This window comes from Pseudophryne corroboree, chromosome 4 (genome assembly GCF_028390025.1).
Source record: "Pseudophryne corroboree isolate aPseCor3 chromosome 4, aPseCor3.hap2, whole genome shotgun sequence".
NCBI lineage: Eukaryota > Metazoa > Chordata > Amphibia > Anura > Myobatrachidae > Pseudophryne > Pseudophryne corroboree.
The window spans coordinates 20,938,321-20,957,916 of NC_086447.1; the positions used below are offsets into that span (position 1 = coordinate 20,938,321).

Sequence of the window (19,596 nt, forward strand, 5' to 3'; positions counted from 1 at the left end):
TAGAACTTCAAATAGATTTCACATCACCCAGCGATTTTAAAATGAAACTAAAAATTGACTTTTAGTAAATGAGCTATTTGAAATAGAAACACTGTGGTCGATTTTGTGGGGATGTTGGTTAAATAAATAGACCCAAAATTGACTTTTAGTAAATATTCTCCTACATGTAAACCTAAGACAGATATAGGCCTGCTTATTAACACGCCATAATGATTGCTTTAGCTAGTTCTAAACAGAAGCCATCTATACATGATCTTCTAGTTCCATTTTCATATTTCTAAATACTTAATATGTGCTCTTATACCATGGTGACTTATACAAATGTCACACATATAACATTGAATTAACCATCCATGATGTACATCTTGTTATATTATAATGACACAGATCAGACGTAGATTATTTTAATAGGTAATGCAGTGACAGCTAAAGTTTTTCTTGTGGCATTCAGCAGGTCCTGAACCTATGGGGACAACTGTGGGGCGCAGATGACCTGGAGGAGAATGGAGGAATTTCATGCAGCAGTGGTTAGAGGGAGGACTACCAATTAAGTCATGTCCGGTTTTACATTAATTCTGCAAATTATGTGAGGCTAAACACGTTCATATATTTCCTAGGAATGTAACCAAGATGCCTCTAAAATGTCATCACAGGTACTAATAGAAACTACCATGAACTATATTCTTGCACATACACAAAATATTCAATTTTTAATAATCTATCTTTTCAGTTTTGGGTTTATGCTAAAATGTTTTCTACTTCTACTTGAGATTAAATTGGCCCTGACATTCAAATCTGGTCTGATAAGAATAATGTAACATTTAGGGATGAAGATGCAGCCCAGGAGTCCAGCACTGGAAGCCAAAATGGCAAATACCTCAAAAGCCACCATGTATTTCCCCTTGGAACTGAGGTAGGCTGGGATGAAGGCGACCCAGACACTGCAGAAGACCGCCATGCTGAATGTGATGTACTGAGCCTCATTGAATGTATCTGGCAGCTTCCTGGCTAAAGATGCCACAAAAGAGCATAAGGCAGCCAGACCTCCCATGTAGCCAATCACAATGTAGAACGCAGCGACAGAACCTTCATTACACTGTAATATCATCTTCCCAACCTCTGCCTGGGTGTCATGATCTGGGAATGGTGGAGATAAGCCTAGCCAGAGGGCACAGATCACAGCCTCCCCAAAGGAGCAGATGGCAAGTAGCGATCTCGATGAATGTTTGGTCAGCCACCTCATCAACTTCTGGTCGGGTTTGGTGGCTCTGAAGGCGAGGACAACGGTGACGGTTTTGGCCAAAAGTGAAGAGAGAGCAAGAGTAAAAATGTTCCCAAAAGCCACTTGTCTGAGGAGACAGGACATCTCTGTGGGGTATCCAATAAATAGTAGAGGACACAAGAAGGCTAAGATGAGTGAGAGGAGGAGGATGAAGCTGAGGTTCTGGTTATTGGCTCTCACCACAACAGTTTTTCTGTATATGATAAATGTGCCCAAGATTACAGCAGTAAGACAACAGAATAATAGAGAGATGGAAAGAAGAGATGCTCCTAATATCTCTCCATAAGACAGGAACTCGGCTATTCTCTCTATACAGGCGTCTCTTCTGACATTTGACCACTGATGCTCAGGACACTTCAAACATTTTTCCATATCTGAAAAAGGAGAAATTGTAACATAAACCAAATTGTTTGCAGTATATTCTTTTGACAGTGTCTTACTGGTATTATTTCACTTTCAATTAACATTATGTACAATTAGTACATTCTAGACAGTGGCAGCGCTACTGCCGGTGCAGCACACTGGGGCCCACCGCAATGAAAGGGCCGGCAGCATTATCAGCTGTACCTGCAAATTTGCTGCTGGCTGCCTCGGGAAATTATGATGAAGGAGGGGGACTTCCAGTTCCGGCATGGAGGAGTAAGCAGCAGCTCCCGTGAGCTCCACCGTAACCGCCAGCTTACCCGCTACTTGCCGAGCTGTAAAGCCACTCACAGCTCATTGACTCCGCTCTGTACAGATACCCGCTCATATGGAGAAATATCTGGGTGCGCCAGCTCAAGCCAAAATACCGCCACCAACTCTTCCTCCCAGACAGAGAAATGCTGCTCTGATCACAATATGGCACCCAGCGTGCATTCTGTTCCAGGAACGCCAGCAGCAAAAAAAGCTAAAACGGCTGCCACTGGAGACCCTGATCAGCCACAGGTGCATGAAAACTTAGCTAACCCAGCTAACCCAGTCACTTACTCTGAAATAGTGGCTGCTATACAAAACACTATGACTCCACTGCTGCAGAAAGCAGTCAGTGAAATAACCACGCAGCTGCAGCAGCTCACTCACAGGGTGTCAGAAACAGTGGAGCGTTTAGGTACAACAATTGATGATGTTACTCTCCTGAAAAATACACTCACACTCCCAGAGACAATAAACGTCTTCTTGATAAGATTGATAATATTGAAAACCGCACACGCCGCAATAACCTGCGTATAGTGGGTTTGCCGGAATCAATTAAGGGTTCAGGGCTCGAGAACATCATTCGCAATACCCTTCCAAAACCATTGCACATTGAAGCGGAATGCACTGACATAGTTATAGACTGTGTACACAGGATAGAAGACCAAACACGCACGGGCTCAAACAAACCTTGTGTGGTAATCTTTAAGACTATGAACTTTTTACATAAAACAGCTATTTGGAGAGCGTCACGTAAAGCTGACACTCTTCAATGGGAAGTTAACACTCTGAGGCTCTTCCAAGATTATTCAGTAGAATTTTCTCGAATTCGCAAAGCTTACGCCCCTATACGTGCCTTCCTGATCAAAGAAAAGCACAAGTTTGCTATGCTGTACCCTGCACGCTTATGTTTGTTCAAAGGGTCACCCTTTATTGATTTTACTAATCCCAAATATGCTGAAGCATTCCTGAAAGAAGAAAGCTAGTCTCTTCTTCAAGATATCTATGACACTCCAGCAGTTTAACGCAACGGCTTTCATGTTCCAATCTGGTTATCTGGTTCAATACTGTACTCACTGTTTAATTACTCTCAGTGTTTGCGATTATCTTTGAAATTACTTGATCTCCTTTTGGTATAACATTGTGGTTCACTTTTATCTTTTATGGGTACTGGTGGTGAGAAGGTAGCTCCACCACTATACTGTTACTAACTTTCTGTTATATTTAGATATTGCCGCTTCAGCCAAAGTCCAATTACACACATTTTTACCGATGTTTACATCGCTATTGTTATATGTGCTGTTTATTTTTTCTCTCTGTGATCTCCCCAGTCTGATGTCTTGTCTCTTTCCTGCTGTGGTTTTCCCTCCTGGTCCTTCCACCCACTTCCTTACTCCACCCCCCCCCCCCCAACCCGGATATTGAAAGTTTACATGACACAACAATGCCAGGTATCTGTCTTACATTGTATATCTTATGGCCAGCATTAAAATTGGTACTCTTAATGTAGGGGGTATAAATACCCCAGTTAAACATCGTAAAATCTTGTAATATCTCAGTAAAAAAATCTATTGATATAGTATGTTTACAAGAGATGCACCAGGTCTTACAAGAAACTAAAAAATTACAGATGCTGCATTAGTCATTACTGGGAGCTGCATCCCTTTATTCAAAGTCTTGTGGAGCGGCCATATTGGCAAGAATTTCACTTCCTATAGAACTACTATTAGTTGTCTCTGATCCTGAAGGATGCTGTGTCCCAATAGACTTTAAATTGGGTGATAAAAAATACCAAATATGTAATTTCTATGCACCTAACGCTCATAATAAAAATGTATTTGCTTCCCTTATGGCCAAATGATATAGTTATGATCTTTCCTCCTTAATTTTGTGTGGTGACCTTAATTTAGTCTGATCTCATTACTAAGACAGATCTCATTACAGTAAATCACTTAGACCTCTTCCAAAAATAGGGGTTCTCTGGCTAGCAAAAAGACTCATGGCGAGCGATAAATCCAGCCGAGAAAGAGTTCTCTTGCTTCTCCATTGCCCATAATACATGAACCCAGATAGACTATATTTTAGTTGCCTCTTCACTCTTCTCGAATATTAGACAAGCAATCATAAAGCCTGTATCTATATCAGATCACGGATTGGTCTGGATTGAAATGACTTATCTACAGGAAAAAAACTCTAATCCTTTATGGAAATTTCCCTCCCACTTAGAGAAATCGATGAGCTTTAGATCTAAATTAGAATCAGCATGGGAAAGTTTCAAACTGACCAATTTCATTCATGAGACAGAAAATCTGTCTCTCTTTTGGTAGAAGGTGAAACAATTTCCTACTGCTCGCATATTAAAAAACAGCATAATCTCTTATATTTAGAAAAACAACAATTATTGACATTGCTTTACCAAACCTTTAAACTAAATCCCACCATAGTAAACAGAAATTCATATATAACAACAAAAACTAATTTCAATGACCTCTTACAATCAGTAGGTGATAAATATAATTTTAATTTCAGTTATAGATTCCACCGTTATAGAAACAAGACAGGCAAACTTCTTACCACACTACTAGTAGGATCTAGAAAACCGATGGTTGTGCACCCACTAAAAACCTCAGATGGTTCTCTTTCTACCTCCAATAGTCAAATAACAGAAATTATGCAAGATTAATATGTGAGTCTATACTCTCCTCCTCCCTCATCCTTGCCCAATACATCTCCGGAAGCTCCGGGACCCCATTCTCTTTATTCTTCTCAACTTTGGGAAAATCTTCCCTTGCCCCAAATTCCCGCAGCCTTCATTCCTTTCTTAACTTCTCCGATCACGTTAGAAGAAATTTCAAAAGCTATTAAGCAGCTTAAATGTTCTAAAGCTCCTGGCTACTCAAATTAATTTTATAAAATGTTATCTCCAAAAATTTATTTCTCTTACGTCCTAGAGGATGCTGGGGACTCCATAAGGACCATGGGGTATAGACGGGCTCCGCAGGAGACATGGGCACCTATAAAGAACTTTTAGTATGGGTGTGCACTGGCTCCTCCCTCTATGTCCCTCCTCCAGACCTCAGTTAGATCTTGTGCCCAGAGGAGATTGGGTGCATTACAGGGAGCTCTCCTGAGTTTCTCTGTTAAAAGAATTTTGTCAGGTTTTTTATTTTCAGGGAGCGCTGCTGGCAACAGGCTCCCTGCATCGTGGGACTGAGGAGAGAGAAGCAGACCTACTTAAATGATAGGCTCTGCTTCTTAGGCTACTGGACACCATTAGCTCCAGAGGGAGTCGGAACGCAGGTCTCACCCTGCAGTTCGTCCTGGAGCCGCGCCGCCGTCCTCCTCGCAGAGCCGGAAGATAGAAGCCGGGTGAGTATTAGAAGAAAAGAAGACTTCAAGGCGGCAGAAGACTTCAGATCTTCACTGAGGTAAGCGCGCAGAGGTAACGCTGTGCGCCATTGCTCCCACACAACACACACAGAGCAGGCACAGATGGGTGCAGGGCGCAGGGGGGGGCGCCCTGGGCAGCAATAAGCCTCAAGACTGGCAATGTTGGTATATATTAGGCTGCAAGGCAGTAAATAGATAAACCCCCGCCATTTTTTATAAATTGAAGCGGGACCGAAGCCCGCCGCTAGAGGGGGCGGAGCTTGATCCCTCAGCACTAACCAGCGCCATTTTCTCCACAGAAGCTGCAGAGACGCTGGCTCCCCGGACTCTCCCCTGCTGAACACAGATGTTAGGCGCCGGGGTCCGCTTGTCTGCGCGGCCCGGCGCCTAGCAACTAGAGACGCCGTGCGCGTACAGCCGCTGGCTCCCTAGCAACGCTAGACGCCGGGCGCGCTGAGCCGCACAGACCCTAGCAACGGGGCCGCCACTGGCGGACCGCGTTCCCCGCTGCTAGGCTTTAGGAAATTAAGATATTCACCTGCTCTCTGGCCGTGCAGCAAGGCAGCTGCACGGCATTTATTCTAATCAGCCTTTAGCAGCTGATTGGAGGACTCCTTGTTAAATACACTCCCAGGGCTTCTCACAGACGCCGGTAATAGCTTCCTGCATGCTGCCTTTGTTTGCTGAGAGTCTGTTTCCAGTCCTGCTGTATCCGGTCATTCCAGTCCTCAGAAGTCCGGTATTCGGGAGTTGTCATCTCATCCCAAGAGGTCGTTTGGTTCCCTGGAGTCCTGACTGATCACCGTTTTATATCCAGTGGTGTTCGTGAGTTGCGGCTCTGCCGTGTGTTGCGGCTCAACCACTTTACCTTTTATATTTTGTGTTTGGAGCATTTGCGGAGGGTTCCGCTTCCACAAGTCCTCTCTGGTACTCGGCGGTGCCGGGTAGGAGAATTGGACAAGTGGATATTTTGGTTGTCCTTTTCCCTGGCGGTTTCTCCGCACATATTATAGTTTTGAGTTTGCTTAGCCCCTGGCCTGGTTGTTTAGTTAGAGGGCCTCTTGTTATCACCCTGTCTCGGGTTTCCCTTTGTCTCTCATTAAGACCGGGGGGCATCGAAGTTGGGCAGACATAATCCGCCCTTCAAACGCGGCTGCCAAGGGCTCAAGAAACCATAGTCTCGCAGGGGATTTCTGACAACACGGGTGAGACAACAGAGTTAGGGCGCCAGGGGCTATTTTCCTGTCCTGCTCCCTTCCCCAGCATTCCGTTCCTGTGCTCCGGTCCTTGCCATAAGATCTCCTCTGACCAGAGTGCTGGAATCATAACATTATTACCGGCCATACCAAAACCTAAAATTAAACGGGGTTTAATTTTTTCTCATTCAGTTTTGTGAGAGTTTATCGGCCTCATGAATCCAACAGGTTTAGGGCCAAATCCTGGTCAGCTCTTAGTCAGCCAGATTCAAGAACTTACTCAGATGGTTCAGGATCTTTCTCTTCGGGTGAAGTCGCAGGAAGATCTTTTGCGAGCTTCCCCAAGGGTAGTCCCTGAACCAAAGATGCATTTGCCTGACCGTTTTTCTGGTGATAGAAAAGAGTTTTTTAATTTTAAAGAATCCTGTAAACCAGGCTTTCCCAACCACGGTCCTCAAGGCACACTAACAGTGCATGTTTTAGTGATATCCAGGCTTCAGCACAGGTGACTTAATTAGTAGCTCAGTTATTTTGAGTTAACCATCTGTGCTGCAGCCTGGATATCACTAAAACCTGCACTGTTGGTGTGCCTTGAGGACCGTGGTTGGGAAAGCCTGCTGTAAACTTTATTTTCGTTTAAGACCGACTTCCTCGGGTACTGAATCTCAGCGGGTCGGGATTATTATTTCTTTGCTCCAGGGGGATCCTCAGACCTGGGCATTTGGTTTAAGAGCAGAGGATCCGGCATTGTTGTCAGTTGACGCTTTTTTTGAGTCTTTAGGGCTCTTGTATGATGACCCTGATAGAGAGGCGTCCGCTGAAAGTCAGTTGCGCGCTCTCAGACAGGGTAGAAATCCTGCGGAGGTTTATTGTACGGAGTTTCGCCGTTGGTCGAACGACTGTGGCTGGAATGACCCAGCCCTGCGCAGTCAGTTTCGCCTCGGCTTATCAGAGTCTATAAAAGACAGTCTCCTTCAGTACCCCGCTCCTGAGACTCTCGATAAACTCATGGAGCTTTCTATTAAGATTGATCGTCGTCTCAGAGAGCGGAGGGCTGAAAAAGGAGCACCTGTAAGGTCAAGTCCGTGAGTATATTCCATTCCTGAAGACGTAGAGGAGCCCATGCAGATAGGTCTCTCCCGGCTGTCTCCTGAAGAAAGAGCCAGAAGGCAAAATTCTGGTCTTTGTCTGTACTGTGGGGGTAAGGGACATTTTGCTCGTAATTGTTCGAACAAGTCGGGAAACGCTTTGACCAGGTGAATTGTGAGGGGGTTCACCTAGGTCTGCAGCTTATCTCCTCGAATAACTCCCTTTTAGTCCCTGTTAAAGTTTCCTTTGGCAGCCTCAGTTCTTCGGTGTCGGCTTTTGTTGACAGTGGAGCTGCAGGAAACTTTATGGATTTAACTTGGGCTAAGGCCTTAGGCATTCCTCAGTTACCTTTGGGTAGGTGTGTCACCATGCATGGCTTAGATGGGAGTCCGCTGTCTAATGGGATTATTTCTCTCCATACACCCCCTGTACTACTTACAGTAGGAGCTCTACATTCTGAGAAAATCGAGTTCTTTCTTACACATTGCCCAGCAGTTCCAGTTGTTCTGGGTCACCCTTGGCTGGCCTTTCATAATCCCACCATTGATTGGCGGTCGGGGGAGATTTCACAATGGGGTACTTTTTGTGATAAGGAATGTATCACGTTTCCAGTCAGAGTAGCAGCTATCATTCCAGAACTCATTCCGGTGGAATACCAGGAGTTTGCTGATGTTTTCTCCAAAGGCAATGCGGACATTCTGCCTCCCCATCGGCCTTATGATTGTGCTATTGAGTTAATTCCTGGTGCCGCATTGCCAAAGGGAAGATTATATGCATTATCCGGGCCAGAAACTGCGGCTATGAATGATTATGTAAAGGAGAGCCTTGAGAAAGGATTTATTAGACCATCAAAATCTCCTTTAAGTGCAAGCTTCTTCTTTGTGGAGAAAAAGGATGGCTCGCTTAGACCTTGCATTGATTTTAGAGCCCTGAATAAAATCTCAGTTAAAAACACCTATCCTTTGCCGTTGATTTCTGTACTCTTTGATCAGTTACGTTCTGCTGTGATTTTTTCTAAAATTGACCTTAGAGGAGCGTACAACCTCATCCGAATTAAATCTGGAGATGAGTGGAAAACGGCCTTCAGTACTCAGTCGGGTCACTACGAATACCTGGTGATGCCGTTCGGCCTGTCCAATGCTCCGGCAGTTTTTCAAGACCTCATTAACGATGTGCTCCGTGACTTCCTAGGGAAATTCGTTGTCGTTTACTTAGACGACATCCTGATTTTTTATGAATCAATGGAACAACATGTTACCCAGGTGCGTCTGGTTCTTCAAAAGTTACGTGAGAATCATTTATATGCCAAGCTGGAGAAGTGTGAGTTTCATGTCACGGAAGTATCTTTTTTAGGGTACATAATTTCCCCTCAGGGATTTTCCATGGAACCAAAGAAACTCCAGGCCATCCTTAGTTGGGCGCAACCCACCAATTTAAAAGCAATTCAGCACTTTTTAGGGTTTGCAAATTATTATAGGAGGTTCATTCATTCTTTTTCTGACCTGGTTGCTCCCATTGTAGCTCTTACAAAGAAAGGAGCGGATCCTACCAACTGGTCACGTGAAGCTGAGTTGTCCTTCCGGGCCTTGAAACAAGCCTTTGTCTCGGCTCCAGTCCTCAGACATCCTAATCCGGAATTGCCCTTTGTGGTGGAGGTTGATGCCTCGGAGGTTGGAGTGGGGGCTATCCTTTCTCAAAAGGATCCGGAGTCTCTGGAGTTACATCCTTGTGCCTTTATGTCCAGGAAATTCTCCTCCGCTGAATCCAACTATGACGTTGGTAATCGGGAGTTACTGGCGGTAAAGTGGGCTTTCGAGGAGTGGAGGCATTGGCTGGAGGGAGCAAAACATACTGTTTCGGTATTGACTGACCATATGAACCTGCAATACATTGAATCGGCTAAGCGGCTTAATGCCCGGCAAGCACGTTGGGCATTATTTTTTACGCGTTTCAAATTTATAATCACTTTCAGGCCTGGTTCCAAGAATACTAAGGCTGATGCCCTGTCACGTAGCTTTCTTCCGGTTCACAATAACAATCCTGTTACCCCCATACTTCCATCTTCGGTCATCTGGGCGGGCCTCACACAAGATTTATTTACCCAGTTAAAACAGCTTCAACACCAAGCTCCTAGAATTACTCCTGCTGGTCGTCTTTACGTCCCTGAGTTTTTGAGAGCTACTGTTTTAACGGAATTCCATGATAACAAAGTTTCAGGGCATCCAGGAGTCTCTAAGACATTGGAGTTAGTCTCTCGCTCAGTATGGTGGCCTGGTCTTTCTAAAGACGTCAAGGAATTTGTTTATTCATGTCAGGTTTGTGCACAGCATAAGGTTCCCCGTTCCTTGCCCATCGGGCAACTTATGCCCTTAAATGTTCCTCTCAGGCCGTGGTCTCATATTTCCATGGATTTTGTGGTTGACCTTCCTCTTTCAGCCGGATTCCGAGTCATATGGGTGGTAGTGGACCGTTTTAGTAAAATGGCTCATTTTATTTCTCTTCCCCGATTGCCTTCTGCCCAAGGGTTGGCAGTTTATTTTCTCCGCCATGTATTCAGGCTTCATGGGTTGCCTACTGATATTGTTTCTGATCGGGGTCCACAATTCATCGCACAATTCTGGAAATGTTTTTGTGCCTCATTGAAGATGAAATTGTCGTTAACATCCGGTTACCACCCACAATCCAACGGGCAAACCGAACGAGTTAACCAATCATTGAAACAATATTTGCGCTTGTATTCAGCCAAACTCCAGAATGATTGGTCCGAGTTTCTTCCGTTGGCTGAATTTGCTTACAATAATTCTTGTCATTCCTCCACTAAAGAGTCTCCATTCTTTTCAGTTTTTGGTTTTCACCCCAGAGCTAATTCTTTTTTTCATCATTCCTCAGTCTCCTCGCTAACCTTAACCTCCCATCTCAGAGCCATTTGGAAAAAGGTGCACCTTGCTCTCAGAAAAGCGGCCTTTCGAGAGAAGAAATTTTCTGACAGGCTCCGACGTCCTTGCACTTTTAAGGTGGGAGATAGGGTGTGGTTGTCGACTCGCAACATCAGGCTTCGACAATCCTCGGCTAGACTGGGACCCAAATTTATTGGGCCATTTCTTATTATTAAAAGAGTCAACCCAGTTGCCTTTCGGTTACGTTTACCAAGATCTCTCAGGATTGGAAATACGTTTCATTGTTCCCTGTTGAAACAATACGTTTCTTCCAGTAGATTTCCTCGGAAGATCTCTCAGGGTAGATCTCCAGTGGATGTACAGGGACAACAGGAGTTCTTGGTAGAGAAGGTTCTCGATTCCAAATTGTCCCGGGGTCGGCTGTATTTTCTAGTTCACTGGAAAGGCTATGGTCCGGAGGAAAGGTCTTGGGTCCTGGATAAGGATCTTCATGCCCCGAGGCTCAAGAGGGCATTTTTTCGGGAATTTCCTTAGAAACCTGGCATTAGGGGTTCCTTGACCCCTCCTCAAGGGGGGGGTACTGTTAGGCGCCGGGGTCCGCTTGTCTGCGCGGCCCGGCGCCTAGCAACTAGAGACGCCGTGCGCGTACAGCCGCCGGCTCCCTAGCAACGCTAGACGCCGGGCGCGCTGAGCCGCACGGACCCTAGCAACGGGGACGCCACTGGCGGACCGCGTTCCCCGTTGCTAGGCTTTAGGAAATTAAGATATTCACCTGCTCTCTGGCCGTGCAGCAAGGCAGCTGCACTGCATTTATTCTAATCAGCCTTTAGCAGCTGATTGGAGGACTCCTTGTTAAATACACTCCCAGGGCTTCTCACAGACGCCGGTAATAGCTTCCTGCATGCTGCCTTTGTTTGCTGAGAGTCTGTTTCCAGTCCTGCTGTATCCGGTCATTCCAGTCCTCAGAAGTCCGGTATTCGGGAGTTGTCATCTCATCCCAAGAGGTCGTTTGGTTCCCTGGAGTCCTGACTGATCACCGTTTTATATCCAGTGGTGTTCGTGAGTTGCGGCTCTGCCGTGTGTTGCGGCTCAGCCGCTTTACCTTTTATATTTTGTGTTTGGAGCATTTGCGGAGGGTTCCGCTTCCACAAGTCCTCTCTGGTACTCGGCGGTGCCGGGTAGGAGAATTGGACAAGTGGATATTTTGGTTGTCCTTTTCCCTGGCGGTTTCTCTGCACATATTATAGTTTTGAGTTTGCTTAGCCCCTGGCCTGGTTGTTTAGTTAGAGGGCCTCTTGTTATCACCCTGTCTCGGGTTTCCCTTTGTCTCTCATTAAGACCGGGGGGCATCGAAGTTGGGCAGACATAATCCGCCCTTCAAACGCGGCTGCCAAGGGCTCAAGAAACCATAGTCTCGCAGGGGATTTCTGACAACACGGGTGAGACAACAGAGTTAGGGCGCCAGGGGCTATTTTCCTGTCCTGCTCCCTTCCCCAGCATTCCGTTCCTGTGCTCCGGTCCTTGCCATAAGATCTCCTCTGACCAGAGTGCTGGAATCATAACAACAGATCAGAGGGCTGAAAAAGAGGAGGGGGGCACAATATTGGAGCAGTGAGTGGGGAAATTCTTATTTATAAAATAAAAGCGCTATCTGGTTTTCCAGTAAAAGTGGGCGCTGGGTGTGTGCTGGCATACTCTCTCTCTGTCTCTCCAAAGGGCCTGGTTGGGGAAGTGTCCCCTTATAGTTATATCCCGGTGTGTGTGGGGTGTCGGTACATGCGTGTCGGCATGTTTGAAGCGGAAGGCTCTTCCAAGGAGGAGGTGGAGTGGTGAGTCCCCGTCGGTAGTACCGACTTAAGAGTGGATGGATATGTGGCATATGTTAAATGCAAGTGTGGCATCACTACATAAGAGACTGGACAAAGCAGAGTCCAGGGAGACAACAGGGGGTCAATCCACGGATTGGACCGACTCACAGGGGCCTTCAGGGTCTCAGAAACGTCCCTTATCACAAATAGTAGACACAGATACCGACACGGAGTCTGACTCCAGTGTCGACTACGGTGAAGCTAGATTACACCCTAGGGTGACAAAAAGTATTCAGTGTATGATTATTGCAATAAAAGATGTTTTTCATATCACTGAGGAACCCTCTGTTCCTGACACGAGGGTACACATGTTTAAGGGGAAGAAGCAAGTAGTAACCTTTCCCCCATCTCATGAACTTAACGAGTTATTTGGAAAAGCTTGGGAAACTCCAGGTAAGAAACTGTAGATTCCCAAAAGGATTCTTATGACGTACCCTTTCCCTACGCAGGACAGGGTACGTTGGGAATCCTCTCCCACAGTGGACAAGGCTTTAAAACGCCTGTCCAAAAAGGTGGCGCTGCCGTCTCCAGACACAGCAGCCCTCAAAGATCCTGCGGACCGCAGGCAGGAGACTAGATTAAAGTCTATGTATACACATACTGGTGCTTTGCTCAGGCCGGCAATTGTGTCGGCATGGGTATGTAGCACAGTTGCAGCTTGGACAGATACCTTGTCAGCTGACCTGGATACCCTAGACAGGGATACCATTTTATTAACTTTAGCCCATATTAAGGACGCAGTCTTATATATGAGAGATGCTCAGAGAGACATTGGACTGCTGGGTTCCAGAGCCAATGCCATGGCGGTCTCTGCGAGACGAGCCTTATGGACCCGTCAATGGATGGGTGATGCGGACTCAAAAAAGCATATGGAGGATTTACCTTACAAGGGTGAAGTGTTGTTTGGGGAGGGGCTCGCGGACCTGGTTTCCACAGCTACAGCAGGTAAATCTACCGTTTTACCTTTTTGTTCCCCAACAGCAAAAGAAAACTCCACAGTATCAGATGCAGTCCTTTCGGTCGCAAAAAGTCCAGAAGAGGTCGGGGTTCCTCCTTCCTTACCAGAGGTAAGGGTAAAGGAAAAAGAACACCTGCTTCGGCTGGTTCCCAGGGGCAGAAGTCCTCCCCGGCTTCTACAAGATCCACCGCATGACGCTGGGGCTCCCCTTCGGGAGTCCGCACCGGTGGGGGCATGCCTTCGACTTTTCAGCCAAGTCTGGGTTCGGTCAGACGTGGATCCTGGGGCGATGGAAATTGTTTCCCAAGGCTACAAGCTGGAATTTGAAGAGGTACCCCCGCGCCGATTTTCAAGTCGGCCTTACCATCTTCTCCCCCAGAGAGGGAAGTAGTGTTAACTGCAATTCAAACGCTGTGTCAACAGCAAGTGATTGTCAGGGTTCCCCTGGGCCAACAGGGAAAAGGGTATTATTCGACCCTGTTTGTGGTCCCGAAACCAGATGGTCCGGTCAGACCCATTTTAAATCTAAAATCCCTAAACCTGTACTTAAAAAAATTCAAATTCAAGATGGAATCACTCTGAGCTGTAATATCCAGCCTGGAAGGGGGGGACTTTATGGTGTTGCTAGACATAAAGGATGCTTACCTTCATGTCCCCATATATCCCTCTCATCAGGAGTACCTGAGATTCGCTGTACAGGACTGTCATTACCAGTTTCAGACGTTGCCGTTTGGGCTTTCCACGGCCCTGAGGATTTTCACCAAGGTGATAGCGGAAATGATGGTGATCCTGCGCAGACAAGGAGTCACAATTATCCCATACTTGGACGATCTCCTGATGAAGGCGAGATCCAGAGATCTATTACTGAAGAACGTGTCGCTCTCCTTGAGAGTGCTCCAACAGCACGGTTGGATTCTCAATCTGCCAAAGTCACATTCGATTCCAACGACTCGACTATCGTTCCTAGGCATGATACTGGACACGGAACGAAAGAAGGTTTTCTCCCGTCGGAAAAAGCCCAGGACCTCCAGAACATGGTCAGAGACCTGCTAAAGCCAAAAAGAGTGTCAGTTCATCAATGCACTCGAGTTCTGGGAAAAATGGTGGCCTCATACGAGGCCATGCTCTTCGGCAGGTTTCATGCGAGGACGTTTCAGTGGGACTTTCTGGACAAGTGGTCCGGGTCCCATCTACAAATACATCAGAAAATGACACTGTCCCCCAGGGCCAGGGTGTCTCTCCTATGGTGGCTGCAAAGTGCTCACCTTCTAGAGGGTCGCAGGTTCGGCATTCAGGACTGGGTTCTGGTTACCACGGATGCGAGCCTCCGAGGATGGGGAGCAGTCATGCAAGGAAGAAATTTTCAGGGACTATGGTCAAGCCAGGAGTTTTGTCTGCACATCAACGTGCTGGAATTAAGGGCCATATACAACGGCCTTCGACAGGCGGAGAATCTTCTTCGCAACCTACCGGTTCTGATTCAATCAGACAATGTCACTGCCGTGGCTCATGTGAACCGCCAAGGCGGGATAAGGAGCAGAGTTGCGATGTCGGAAGCCACCAGGATTCTTCGCTGGGCAGAAAATCACGTAAGCGCTCTGTCAGCTGTCTTTATTCCGGGAGTGGATAACTGGGAAGCAGACTTCCTCACCAGGCACGATCTCCATCCAGGAGAGTGGGGACTTCATCAAGTAGTCTTTGCAGAGATAACGGGTCTCTGGGAAATTCCTCAAATAGACATAATGGCATCATGCCTCAGCAAGAAGCTTCGGAGGTATTGTGCCAGGTCCTGGGACCCTCAGGCAATAGCAGTAGACGCTCTGGTAACACCATGGGTGTTTCAGTCGGTCTATGTGTTTCCTCCTCTTCATCTCATCACAAAAATTTTGAGGATCATAAGACAAAAAAAGAGTACAGACAATACTCATTGTTCCAGACTGGCCTCGAAGGGCCTGGTACTCAGATCTTCAGGAAATGCTAACAGAAGATCCTTGGCCTCTTCCTCTCAGGGAGTACCTGCCGTATCCGGAGGAAGTATATCTCTTGGTGTTAAACCAAGAATGCTTCTACGGAAGATTTCCATCTGGGCCGTTTTCTCCACTTCCTACAGACAGGAGTGGATATGGGCCTAAAGTTAGGCTCCATTAAGGTACAGATTTTGGCCCTATCTACATTAATTCAGAAGGAATTGGCTTCTCTGCCAGAAGTCCAAACTTTTGTAAAGGGAGTGCTGCACATCCAGCCTCCTTTTGTGCCCCCAGTGGCACCATGGGACCTGAATGTGGTGTTACAGTTCCTTAAATCACACTGGTTTGAACCTCTTCAAACAGTTGAATTAAAGTTTCTCACTTGGAAGGTGGTCATGTTATTGGCCTTGGCATCTGCAAGGCGGGTGTCCGAGTTGGTGGCCTTGTCTCATAAGAGCCCCTATTTGATTTTCCATGTGGATAGAGCAGAGTTGGGGACTCGTCCTCAATTTTTGCCTAAAGTGGGTCTTCACTTGATATGAACCAACCTATCGTGGTGCCTGTAGCTACGAGTGACTTGGAGGACTCCAAGTCCCTGGATGTAGTCAGGGCATTAAAGATTTATGTAGCCAGGATGGCTTGGATTAGGAAAACAGAGGCTCTGTTTGTCCTGTATGCAGCCCTCAAGATTGGTGCGCCTGCTTCAAAGCAGACTATTGCTCGCTGGATCTGTAACACAATTCAGCAGGCTTATTCTACGGCTGGATTGCCGTTACCAAATTCGATAAAGGCCCATTCCACTAGGAAGGTGGGCTCTTCTTGGGCGGCTGCCCGAGGCATCTCGGCTTTACAGTTGTGCCGAGCAGCTACTTGGTCGGGTTCAAACACTTTTGCAAAATTCTTCAAGTTTGATACCCTGGCTGATGAGGACCTCGTGTTTGCTCAATCGGTGCCACAGAGTCATCCGCACTCTCCCGCCCGGTTTGGAGCTGTGGTATAAACCCCATGGTCCTTACAGAGTCCCCAGCATCCTCTAGGACGCAAGAGAAAATAAGATTTTAAACCTACCGGTAAATCTTTTTCTCCTAATCCGTAGAGGATGCTGGGTGCCCGTCCCAGTGCGGAATACCTCTGCAAGACTTGTATATAGTTGTTGCTTACATAAGGGTTATGTTACAGTTGGAATCGGTCTTTGACTGATACTGTTTTTTGTTCATACTGTTAACTGGTTACGTGTACTCCAGGTTATATGGTATGATTGGTGTGGGCTGGTATGAATCTTGCCCTTAGGTTAACAAAATCCTTTAAAATAAAAAACCTAACAAAATTCTTTTAACAGAGAAACTCAGGAGAGCTCCCTGTAATGCACCCTATCTCCTCTGGGCACAAGATCTAACTGAGGTCTGGAGGAGGGGCATAGAGGGAGGAGCCAGTGCACACCCATACTAAAAGTTCTTTATAGGTGCCCATGTCTCCTGCGGAGCCCATCTATACCCCATGGTCCTTACGGAGTCCCCAGCATCCTCTACGGACTAGGAGAAAAAGATTTACTGGTAGGTTTAAAATCTTATTTTTTCTTTACAAGCAGTTTATAACCAAATTATGACCGATGGGGTTCTACCTGACCACTTCACTGCCGCTGTGATAAAAGTCTTACCAAAACCAGGTAGGGATCTATCATTACCAGGCTCTTATAGACCGATTTCGTTATTAAACGTAGATTTCAACGTTTTCACAAAAATTCTAGAGGAGAGACTTAAACCAATCCTACCGCTAGTTATACACACAGACCAAATGGGCTTTATAACAGGTAGGCACTCAGTAGTGAACCTCAGGAGAGTCCTATCGGTTATCCAACATTTATTTTCTAATTCGTCTTCATATTCTCCCAATAATTTAATTCTTACCCTAGACGCAGAAAAGGCCTTTGACCTTTTATTGTGGCCTCACCTATTTCGTACTTTAGAAAAATGTGGTTTTCCAAAAAGCTTTGTATTAATTATTAGTACCCTTTATTCTGCGCCTATTTCTAGCATTTCCTGTAATGATATTGTATCATCCGCTTTTCTCTAACGTCCTAAGTGGATGCTGGGGACTCCGTCAGGACCTTGGGGAATAGCGGCTCCGCAGGAGACAGGGCACAAAAATAAAGCTTTAGGATTAGGTGGTGTGTACTGGCTCCTCCCCCTATGACCCTCCTCCAAGCCTCAGTTAGGTTTTTGTGCCCGTCCGAGCAGGGTGCAATCTAGGTGGCTCTCCTAAAGAGCTGCTTAGAAAAAGTTTTTAGGTTTTTTATTTTCAGTGAGTCCTGCTGGCAACAGGCTCACTGCATCGAGGGACTTAGGGGACAGAATTTCAACTCACTTGCGTGCAGGATGGATTGGATTCTTAGGCTACTGGACACCATTAGCTCCAGAGGGAGTCGGAACACAGGTCTCACCCTGGGGTTCGTCCCGGAGCCGCGCCGCCGACCCCCCTTACAGATGCTGAAGATTGAAGGTCCGGAAACAGGCGGCAGAAGGCTCTTCAGTCTTCATGAAGGTAGCGCACAGCACTGCAGCTGTGCGCCATTGTTGTCACACACTTCACACCAAGCGGTCACGGAGGGTGCAGGGCGCTGCTGGGGGCGCCCTGGGCAGCAATATATAATACCTTTTATGGCAAAAGAATACATCACATATAGCCATTGAGGCTATATGTATGTATTTAACCCATGCCAGATATCTAAAACTCCGGGAGAAAAGCCCGCCGAAATAGGGGGCGGGGCTTATTCTCCTCAGCACACAGCGCCATTTTCCTGCTCAGCTCCGCTGTGAGGAAGGCTCCCAGGACTCTCCCCTGCACTGCACTACAGAAACAGGGTAAAACAGAGAGGGGGGGCATTTTTGGGCGATATTTTGATATATTTAAGCTGCTATAAGGAACAACACTTATATAAGGTTGTTCCCATATATATTATAGCGCTTGGGTGTGTGCTGGCAAACTCTCCCTCTGTCTCCCCAAAGGGCTAGTGGGGTCCTGTCTTCGATAAGAGCATTCCCTGTGTGTCTGCTGTGTGTCGGTACGTGTGTGTCGACATGTATGAGGACGATGTTGGTGTGGAGGCAGAGCAATTGCCGATAATGGTGATGTCACCCCCCAGGGAGTCGACACCGGAATGGATGGCTTTGTTTATGGAATTACGTGATAATGTCAGCACGTTACAAAAATCAGTTGACGACATGAGACGGCCGGCAAACCAGTTAGTACCTGCCGAGGCGTCTCAGACACCGTCAGGGGCTGTAAAGCGCCCTTTACCTCAGTCGGTCGACACAGACCCAGACACAGACACTGAATCTAGTGTCGACGGTGATGAAACAAACGTATTTTCAAGTAGGGCCACACGTTATATGATCACGGCAATGAAGGAGGCTTTGCATATCTCTGATACTGCAAGTACCACAAAAAGGGGTATTATGTGGGGGGTGAAAAAACTACCTGTAGTTTTTCCTGAATCAGAGGAATTAAATGATGTATGTGATGAAGCGTGGGTTAACCCAGATAGAAAAGTGCTAATTTCAAAAAAGTTATTAGCATTATACCCTTTCCCGCCAGAGGTTAGGGCGCGCTGGGAAACACCCCCTAGGGTGGATAAGGCGCTCACACGCTTATCAAAACAAGTGGCGTTACCGTCTCCTGATACGGCCGCCCTCAGGGATCCAGCTGATAGGAGACTGGAAACTACCCTAAAAAGTATATACACACATACTGGTGTTATACTGCGACCAGCCATCGCCTCAGCCTGGATGTGCAGTGCTGGGGTCGTCTGGTTGGATTCCCTGACTGAAAATATTGATACCCTGGATAGGGACAGTATTTTATTGACTATAGAGCAATTAAAGGATGCTTTCCTTTATATGCGAGATGCTCAGAGAGATATTTGCACTCTGGCAGCGAGAGTAAATGCGATGTCCATATCTGCCAGAAGGAGTTTATGGACGCGACAGTGGTCAGGTGATGCGGAAGTATTGCCGTATAAAGGGGAGGAATTATTTGGCGTCGGTCTATCGGATCTGGTGGCCACGGCAACTGCCGGAAAATCCACCTTTTTACCTCAGACCCCCTCCCAACAAAAAAAGACACCGTCTTTTCAGCCGCAGTCCTTTCGGTCCTATAAGAACAAGCGGACAAAAGGACAGTCATATCTGCCTCGGGGCAGAGGAAGGGGTAAGAGAGGGCAGCAAGCAGCCCCTGCCCAGGAACAGAAGCCCTCTCAGGGTTCTGCAAAGCCCTCA

At 46.6% G+C, this 19,596-nt stretch overlaps 1 protein-coding gene across 1 annotated transcript in view; it reads right to left on the reverse strand.

The window, feature by feature from the left end:
• Positions 1 to 718: 718 nt before the first annotated feature.
• The window catches only part of LOC134910757 (vomeronasal type-2 receptor 26-like), a 118,072-nt gene continuing 99,194 nt past the window's right edge, over positions 719 to 19,596 (reverse strand). The window contains exon 5 of the mRNA XM_063919140.1: positions 719 to 1,656. Within this exon, the coding sequence (XP_063775210.1) occupies positions 719 to 1,656 (938 nt within the window). The remainder of the gene's footprint in view (positions 1,657 to 19,596) is intronic.